We start from the raw sequence: 10007 nt of genomic DNA, 5'->3' as shown, positions 1-10007 counted from the left end.
GTTTGCATGGAAAGTTGCTTACGCAGTTTTTTGACCGCGTTTTGTGCGTAAGCAAGCTTGATAAATGAGGCCCTAGACCTGTATTGGAATATTTACTATGTGAAGTGCCTTGAGACGACGCTTGTCATGATTTGGCGCTTTATAAATAAACTTGAACTGAATTGAATGTTTTTTATGTGTTTTGATCACTTCAAGTGATCTTATGTTATTTTTTTCCCGGTGTTTTCAGCGAAGTGTTTTTGTGATGTTTGTTTCTATTAAGCAGAAGGAATGTTGTTACGACCGACTGTTGGTGTTAAAATGAAAGACAAGGGTGTAACACGGAGGGACCGGTGGCGCCAGTGCTCGGCAGCCTCGCCTCTGTCAGTGCGCCCCAGGGCAGCTGTGGCTACATCGTAGCTCATCACCACCAGTGTAAGAATGTGTGTGTGAATGGGTGAATGACTGATTGTGTTGTAAAGCGCCTTGGGGGGTTCCAGGACTCTAGAAGGCGCTATATCAAATACAGGCCATTTAACATAACACAAAAAGGCACGTGTAGGATGGTAAAATTCAAACAATGTTTTAATATAAAAGGATTTAAAATTCACAGTGCACCTTTCTTCCTAAAATAAACCGTGTACTGTCTCAGGTTTTACATTTAAAACAAGCAAATGGCTAACCTCAAACTAAAACTCCAGGTCCACTGACAACATTCAAATGTTTGAGGCAGGAGGGAGCCAGCGCACATCTGGTCCCTTTTCTGTTTTAAAATTCTAAAAGCACAAAGCTAATACTATCACGCTCACACAGACAAGTGTTAGTGAGTGGCTGTGTTTGACTGATGATGTTCGGTGTGTGTTTTGATTTCTGCAGTGAGCCAAACTCACCTCACTCCGCCTGGATTTTGTCTTTGAAAAATTCTATTAAATCCACGCGCTGCCGCATTTTAACGAGCTTCCTCCACGCCGTACGTTTTGCTGCAGGAATAAACATCGTGGAGTAAAAGTTCGGCAGACACTACATTTTTGCTAACGTGCGCCCACTCAGTGTCAGGGAAGGAAGGATGCAACAGGCTCAGACTCTCTGTGGGCTGCAAAGTAGGACCGACTGACAGCTATGGTGTTCTCAGCTCTGAAAAGCATTGATAAGAATTTGCAAATCACGTTTTTTTTTTTCCCACGGAGATCAGACGCAGATTTCCCTTTCGGTCGGCAAACTAAGAATTGAAACTAGGAATCGAAATGAAAAAAACTTTGAATGATTGTGAGAAAAACAGACAGTCCCGATTCCAGTTGCTGCTCGATGCCCAACCCAGTAAATGAAAGCCTAGAAGACGATCCATGAACTACATCCAAATGCTTCTTGATTTTTTGTCCTTTTATTGCTGCTTAGAAGAACCAGTCACAACTTTGGTGTTCTGCTGTGAAATGTATGTATGTAAAGCAGAGGACTAGAAATTATACCAGACCTTCTCCTAATTTAGATCAGCACAGACATTTATCAAAAATATCCTAAATACCGTAAATCATCTAATACAGGCCCGGGCCTGTATTTGACTCAAGCACATCAAGCTCCAGGCCTTTATTGGAAGGAGGACCAGAATTAGAGGCAGGCCTCTATTTCTATTTGAGCAAAATGAACTAATGGTTCGCTGGAGTTTTTGACAATTAAAATTGCGCCCACATTTTCAAAGTTAAACACATTTCTTTTAACAACGGTAGTTTCTGCTTCAGCCATCTCCCCCCTCCCCCTGCGCAGCGGCCGCAAACTCACTGATGCGCCTGCAGCCTCTCGAAGTTCCTGCTGCTCTAAACATTAAAATAATTATTTCATTTTCTGTTCCTCACTTCTGATTACCTTCAATGGTGTCTGTTTGTTGCAACCAGCAGGTACAAAAACTAACTTGTTTTTATTTGACTATTTTTCTGTCCTGCCTGTTTATTATCTTCCTGCATCTCCTCTCAGTCCTAAAGAAAAACTGCTACCTGGGTTCATATATATTCACCTTATGAGTTACCTTGGAACTGCAATTCTAAAAGATCTACCGACCGCAAAAACAGCGGAGTGCGAGCTGCTGCAGCATAATCAGCACGTTCTCTTTGAACTTGATATCAAATTTTCACCTCCTCTTCGTCTCTGCACGGTTAAAGTTACCCTCGCGGTCTATCACTGGCAAATCAAAAGTGAGACGGATGACACAACCGCCCCCATACTTGCTTGTTACCACATTCCACCCAGCCACAATAAAAAACCGGCCATTATTCACCTCCGCTGACTCCGACACCGGCCAAAATATGATACCCGGCCGTTAATTGAATACAGGCCAATATTAGAGGATTTACGGTATACACTATCCTTCATCACAGTGTTAAAGTTCCGTTTAAAACGATAAATCATCCATCCATTATTGCAAGTGATGTGGGAAGTTTTGAAGGTCACCTGAAGATCAGAGATATTATTTCAGCAAATACATGGCTTCATATAGGGTTTCTTCCTCTTCCAGTTGTAGTCTTAAATATCAAAATTATATAACTATAAATGATAACAGCTGCTGATATTCTTGTCATCAGTCTGGCAGCCGAATACTTTAAATTTGTTTCCATCAGACTGATAGAACATCCAGTTTAAGAAAAACTATCCTTATCAGACTCAGCGGATGGCGGCCGAGACATCTCGAAAAAGGACTCAGAGGACTTTCTGGATTTTAGGATTTGAAGCAGTTCGGCCAGTTGTGTTTCCAGCGCTGCCATGCGACTGTTCAGATATCTCATGTCCCTTCTTAATTCTTGTTTCAGCTGAAGGAATGACATCTGGATGCTCTGCTCTGGTATCGGACAAAATACTTTCTTTTCATCCGAATGGACAGGACTCCTCTCTTGTGGGGTTCTGGCTTCACCAGCATTGTCTAAGCGTAGGTCACTTTTTGTTATGCCGCTGTCACAAGAATTTGTTTTCTTAAGCAACATTTCCCCTTGAGATTTAGTCCTGACAGGCAGCGACTCCACTGACTCGGCCTTGGAAACGCTGCTCCATGAGTCTGCTTTTACAACAGACTCCTTGAACAAGCCCCAGCCTTTAGCCTTGGGAGGTTCTGCAGACTTGCAGCTTGGCAGGTTGGTGTTCTGTGTGATGGAACTGTTGAGCATGATTCGGCTGGACCCCCTGGATGAAGCAAAAGCTGCGGCTGTGGGTGTGATTGAGCTCTCAGTTACCATGACAAAATTTGTGGAGGAAAGCACTTGAGGACCTCTAGGTTCCACATGTGAAACACCTTTCTCCACTTCACCTAGTTCTTGATTGATCCGCTCAGCAGCTATCCTTGCCTCCCTCTGCTGGCGGAACCTCTGGAAGAGTCGTCTGACCGGATGGTTCGGGGGGAGGTTCAAAGGTGCTTCATCCTTCCTCTTTAGTTTTTCCTCCTCCTCTTGTTTGGCGTCGCTGATCTTTCGGAAGATAATCTGTTAAGGAAAAAAAAATTCAATGTTTAAAGGAAAGAAAAGAAAATATCAGTGTCTTGTGACCCACTATGTGAATAATTTGAGAACATATTTTGCTGCCGTCAGGAGCAGTTATTTTCTTAGTTATCCTAGGAGAGTTATACTTTTTTTTTTATCTTTATTTCATTCAAAAAAAATAACACAACAGATACTAAACAATATTCATGAAAACACAATATATATTTGAATGAAAGGGAGCAGATAGAAGAAAAAATCTTATTATTTATGCCCCCCTTTTAAACTTAAATATCAATTTATATTTGTGCAGTCCCTCACCAGTTCTTTCAGTCCCGTAACTGTTCACATTTGTTAATTATTATGTCCACATCAATTGTCCGTTGTCATATCCACTCAACACACGTGATTTAATGTGTAGACTGAACACTTTTAGAGTTCTTGACTCTTTCCATTATCTGTCTTGAATGCATTTGTAGTGGAATTTACACTGGAAATACACAAAAATCCATCCATCTTTAGCATTTGGCGGTAGTGGTGGTGGTGGGGGGGCTGGACTATATTTAACTGGCAGGAAAACAGGATTGTAATGAAGCTAAATTAGTGGGTGAAAACCATTTAAGACCCTGCTAAACAATCTATTGGTGTTTCTCAATATCAAGGCGCATGGCCTTGCGAGGCGACGTCTTGCGAGGCCAGGCGCTTTGCTTACGAGGACACGGTCCTTGGTCGAAGAAAATGGTTAAATGGAACAAACTTGCATCACGTCACCGTGGCTTCCGCGACAGTCACGTAATGTCACGTAACACGGGAGATGAGGTTACATTTTATATGTATTAGTTTCACTATACATATATAATGAGCCTTTTACTTTTTAAATTGTGTATATATTTGTTCAATTAAATATATAAGTGAGTTACTAGCCACCGAAACAGCAACTAATAAGCAACTAACGAACCATAGCTAACTTCTTTGGATCTAAAAAAAAACTTTTTAAATTTTATATTTAAAAATGAAATTTGCCCCCGAAGTAGCTGCCGGCTTCTGATCTGCCATCCGTCTGAAAATACTGCGGTGTATTCTGGGTAATTTTTGACCCAGGCTAGGCTACAAATCAATCAAATCAAAGATACTTCATTAATCCCAGAGGGAAATTAGAGTTTCAGTACACACAATTCAGAGATCAGACATACATGGGCAAGACACATGACAAGAATTGGTGACTGTGGTCATTCGCAACCCTGAGTCGCGCTACCTTAATAGAGATAAGAGGGTTACATGAGGATTGGTTCGGGTGGAGGGGGGAAAAAAGGCACTTCAGAGTTACCCTCCATAGGGAGGGCAGCTTTGCTCTGCAAAAAAACACCTCAGACAGATATGCAACAGACTTCAGACATTACACAACATAAGTGTCCACTAGGTGGGGTAGTGGGTTGGGACTATCCCTACTTTAGTTCCTGCAGCCAAATAGAAGCAGTGCATGTCACCTCAGTGTGGATGGGGGAGGAGCATTGAGGGTTGGAGGGTTGCAGTGACCCTGGAACGTTTCAGCAGCCTTCCCGCAGTCCCGCCCAGGCTGGGATAGGAGACAGAGTTGAGTTGCCATAGCGACGGCACATTCCACATATCTTCCGAGGGGGGAGTTTTCGTTGTAGCCTTGTAGGCTCAAGGGCGCCAGATTCCAGTTAGAAATTGTTTTGGGGCCAGACAGAGATAATTTCCTCTCAAGACATCTCCCATGTATCCTTGCTCAGCTAGCTAAACGGCTAACAAACGGAGAACACACGCCTTGGTAGAAGATGAACATTTGGAACACGTATTGGCGGCTCCTGATGACGTATTTCTTAGGCAACCGGGGCAGGGACAAGACATGAAGGCGAGGTTCCTTGACATTGAGAAACAGCCCCTATGAATGTTCACCCTTTTAGAAATGTTTTAATAAGACAGCCTTCCATAGATGGCATAGGTTGCATTGATTGTTGCTTCTACAGAGTGTATTTGATTTTTTTAGGTGGGTTTTTGATTTTTTCTTTTTTTGCTCTGAGTTTTTTGCTGTTCTTCTGGAATGTGTTTGACTCTGCTTTGGAGATGTGATCTCACTCAGTTAAATCATCTTTTATTTGAGGTAGTTTAGTCCTCTTCATGGACAATAAGTTCTGTGGATTTGGAAATATTTGCTCTTGACTGCCTATGGGAAACAGAATATTTCAGGGGAACATAATTTCCCACAACACCCGTTTCACGTGGATCACTCACGGCGCCTCGATGTAAACAAAATGGCTGCCGCTACCGGCTTATATAGATATGGCGCGATCACTGGCTGCTCGTTAACTACAGCTGGTGAAAGAGGGCTGGTGAGCCGGGGACACGCTGGAGATAAAGTAAACAATGCTGACTTATCCACCAGCCAATCGTGGCTCGAGGCTGGTGTGGTGGAGATGGATGTCACGAGCTACTGAGCTACTAGTTAGCCATGGCTAGAGCCGGGGAGATGCTGTGTATGCTGTGCTTAAACTCCCACAGATTACCAGCAAAAGGAGACCCAAGCTAAAGGTAACATTTGAAAAGAAACCCTCTGTGTCGGAGCATCTCAGTAACGCGTGGAGAACTACATCGCCGTTAGTAGAGTGTTGTGGAGATAAAAATAAATAACGCTGATTAGCCGCTGACTAGCGCATGAGCGCTAGAGCGTGTTGGGTGAGACGGCAGGCTGCAGAAAGAGAGGAGACTTGAGAAGAAGGACTTTGGAACGGACACGTTGGGACCGGATCAGGAGTTCTGGTACTAGGAAATGAAGCATGAACAACTTGAGGTGAGTTTGGGAGTCAGAGACACTAATCGGAGGCTGGCGTCCAGCTAATAGCGGGCTGGGATCTGAACATATGCGCCTTTCTTGTGTTGGACATGATAATAAAATATTATGTGTCTTTTGATTTCAATATTTATTAGTCAAATGAACAAGTACAGCAATGGTGTAGCTATTCTTTTCTATTTCTTAGTTGAATTAGCAGACTCCATGCTTCTGGGGCGCACTGCTGCCCTTTGCTGGTTCTTCCAGGTTACAGTCATAGTCCAAACGGGTAACGTGGAGCTCGTATGTCCCTGAACAGCTACTGTATTTTAAGATGGTGGATGACCATGGAGCCTCGACCACAGTTTATGTATATAAAAATGTATAATTTCAAGTTGAGAGGAATATTTAGAATTGATGTTGGTGAGAAATATTAGTGAAAAAGGACACGTTTGTGAGCAAGAGACACAGGATTTGATAGTAAGCAGGTAAAAATATCACACACTGGGCCTTTAACAAAGCAAAAGAAGAGGAGACATGGACTAAAGTCTACAGAGCAGACTCACCCTCTTCCTCAGGTTGTAGGTGAGAACCAAGTTTCTGGCAAAGTGGTTTGCAAAGTTAGCGTAAAATTCCAGAACTTTCAGAAGCTCGTCCCGTTTGATGACATGGAGGTCGCAGTAGGTCAGTGCTCTGACATTAGCACAAGACTGAGCCAGCGTCATCTCCTTCCAGAACACATCCCCAAACACGTCACCTTTCCCTGCAGAAACACAAATAACCAAGCTTAGACAATATTAATAACATTTCAGTTCAATTCAATTCAGTTTATTTATATAGCGCCAAATCTTGGCTCTGGAGTTTTAGTTTGAGGTTAGCTATTTACTTGTTTTAAATGTTGAACCTGAGACAGTACACGGTTTATTTTAATAAGAAAGAAGCACTGTGAATTTTAAATCCTTTGTGTGTGTGTGTGTGTGTGTGTGTGTGTGTGTGTGTGTGTGTGTGTGTGTGTGTGTGTGTGTGTGTGTGTGTGTGTGTGTGTGTGTGTGTGTGTGTCCTGTCTGGCTGTGAAGCAAACAGAATTGATGTCTGAATGCTGGTGACATGCCTTACAGATTTACTCTCAGGTGGAGCATCAAAGCGTCTGCTTTTAATGTCACGCCTGATACTTAAAACTTTATTGTTATTGTTTTTGAATGCTTTTTAATTCTGACCAGACACGGAGTCAGAGGTGAAAGAGAAAGGAAGAGGCAAAAGATGGGGGGGGGGGGGGATTCTACAAAAATAAACAATAATGAACAAGAATCTGCTTCTAGACTTGCAGAAAGAGAGAAGAAAAAAAGCAACAAAAAAAATACATGGGACACAACAGCAATGCAACAAGATCAAGCTATCCCTGCGTCAACTTGATGAAGAAATATATAATCAACCTTGTTTAACTGAACAATCACACGATAATAAATCACAGTGCATTAAGTGCCCACCATAGCCTTAAGACCTGTGTTGAACGTGCCCAAGTCCATACTTATGAGAGCACCATGTGAGCACCTGTGTGTGTACACGTGCTTGTTTATTTAAGGTTTCTCTATAGGAGCGTCCAATAGAGAGTGTGAGGGGCCACAGATCTGCCCCCTAGAGGTGTGCAGGAGACGGAGGGAGCTCCAAGTCCCAGAGATCCTGGAGTTGCCCCAGAGCACAGGAACTCCAGGGAGACTGCGACCAGACAAGCCCGAGCCCCCCTCGAGAGGCACAGAGGATCGCCCTGGGGGGCCAAAACCAGCAACCGGCAGAGTCCCGGGAGATATCGGTGGCAAGCCCACAGGCTCGCCCGCAGCCTCCCACCCCCTAGCCGGCCGAGCCCGGGACCCAATGACCCGGGACCCAGGGGCGACCACCCCCGCCGGGGACCCAGAAGAGCCCAGGGACCCAGACCCCACCAGGCAGCCACCGGGATTGGTCAGGCAGATGCCAAAAATCTTAAACTCCCTGACCCAGGAGCCACGACCCAGGCAGACCAAGGCACCGCACTCCACACCAGGTGTGGCAGGGAGAGGGGAGACGAAGATCTATATGACCAAAAGAAGTCCCAAGAGAAGGGAGGAGTCAAAGGCCCCACCTGACATACACAGTCATACACAAACACAGTCACACACTCCCTCCCTCATGCTCACACATACACATACAACCAAAGACTACAAAAATGCACTCCGGACACCCACTCATGCTCCCCATACACACCCTATTCACTCTGGTCCCGGTACTGCTGAACATGGGGTACAACCATTACCGGTTCCAAGAGTTCGACCCTTTCTGCTGAGGTGCTGATGGACAGCCTCCCCCGCCCAACGCTGAGCACAGCAACCCACCACCCCAGACCCCAACCAGACGGCCAGATCTCCCTCCTAGCCTCCTGCCCCAGGAAGCCAAGCGACAACAGAGGTGTGCTAAGACCCCTAGTCTCCCTCCACCTGCTCCAATATGGTGTTAGTGAGTGTTGATGAGGTGTGTTCCATGGCTGTGGTGAGCGGGCAGAACGGGCATCGTCTGGCCTATGCCAGCTGATGCCACCACACCACCCCACTTGCACCCACAGCCCTCAGTGTCTAAGTGCAGTTTAAAATTGAAAGTGGGCACCGGCACTTGGGATGAGGCGGAGAAATCCCCCTGCCAAATGCCGTTGAATGTGCTCACTCCCAAGGCCCTAAGTGTGTGTTTGCGTGGAATGTCATTGGTGGAAGTGTTTAAGGTGCAGATAAAATTGGGGGGCAGGTTGCCACAGGAATGCGGAAATGGGGTCCATACCCGCACTCCCTGACTTGCCCACCCCCCAAGGTCCTATGTGCATGTTTGTGTGATGATGTGAGGGAGCAGGAGGAGAGAAATGTGTGGGGATGGGGAGGAATAAATGGTTGGGCTTAGCCCTCCAGGGAGCCAGCTCCCCCACTGGCCCCAATAGGCACCTCTGTTGTCAAAATGCCACCCAGAGCATGGAGACCCCAGCCCATCCTGCCAGGGCCCAAAGCAGCAGCATCACAGAGCCTCACGGAGTCCGAGGGCAACAACCCAGCCCCACCCCAGCAGAATGTCTACGTCCATCCCTGCATTTGCACAACTTCCGGACTATAAAAGACGTAGGACATCCACGTAAGGTTGGGTCCTCCCCCTCCTGGACTTACCCCTCCCCTGTGATGGGACAGCAGAGGAGCCAAGGTCTAGGCACTGAGTCAGAGAGTCAGGCACTGCTGCATGTTCCTGCCTTCTTCCCGGCAGCATACATGTCAGGACCCGACCCCCAAGGACCCCCAAGGCCCCGCCCAGATCCCCCCCCCCATGGGGCCGGCCACACCGACACCCCGTGCCCCCAGGCCCCCACCCAGACCAGCCCAGGGGCAATGCAGCCGCCGGGCAGTAACCCATGGCCACCGCCAAGACCTCCAAGAGGCTCCACTCACAACCGCCAGTAGTCCACCCCCGAGGCAACCCAAGCACCTCCAGAGGGGGGCAACGGCCCTCCAGTACCAGACACCCCCCAGTGAACACACCTCCAAGGAACGTCCAGATACTCCAAACTCAGACCCCCCCAAAATAAACAAATAAGAATTTTACATCATTTTATATTGTTTGAATTTTACCATCCTGCACATGCCATTTCGTGTTACACCCTCGTCTTTCATTTTAACACCAACAGTCGGTCGTAACGAGATTCATTCTGCTTTATATTCTATTTAGTAAGAGATAAACTTTATTATCTTTATATGACTGGTAGCTAAAAGATCTGC

The 10007-nt window shown here is 45.8% G+C and overlaps 1 protein-coding gene across 1 annotated transcript in view; it reads right to left on the bottom strand.

The window, feature by feature from the left end:
* Positions 1-294: 294 nt before the first annotated feature.
* LOC107382274 (voltage-gated delayed rectifier potassium channel KCNH1) overlaps positions 295-10007 on the bottom strand; it is a 62262-nt gene continuing 52549 nt past the window's right edge. Inside the window, exons 10-11 of the mRNA XM_054751743.2 lie at positions 6792-6988; positions 295-3440 (exon numbers count right to left, since the gene is read on the bottom strand). Coding sequence (XP_054607718.2) covers positions 2607-3440; positions 6792-6988 — 1031 coding nt within the window. The 3' untranslated portion in view covers positions 295-2606. The remainder of the gene's footprint in view (positions 3441-6791; positions 6989-10007) is intronic.

The sequence above is a fragment of the Nothobranchius furzeri genome, chromosome 7 (assembly GCF_043380555.1).
Source record: "Nothobranchius furzeri strain GRZ-AD chromosome 7, NfurGRZ-RIMD1, whole genome shotgun sequence".
In the NCBI taxonomy this organism is placed as follows: Eukaryota; Metazoa; Chordata; class Actinopteri; order Cyprinodontiformes; family Nothobranchiidae; genus Nothobranchius; species Nothobranchius furzeri.
The sequence above is the reverse complement of the archived record's forward strand: the minus strand, read 5'-3'. Positions and strand labels throughout refer to the sequence as shown.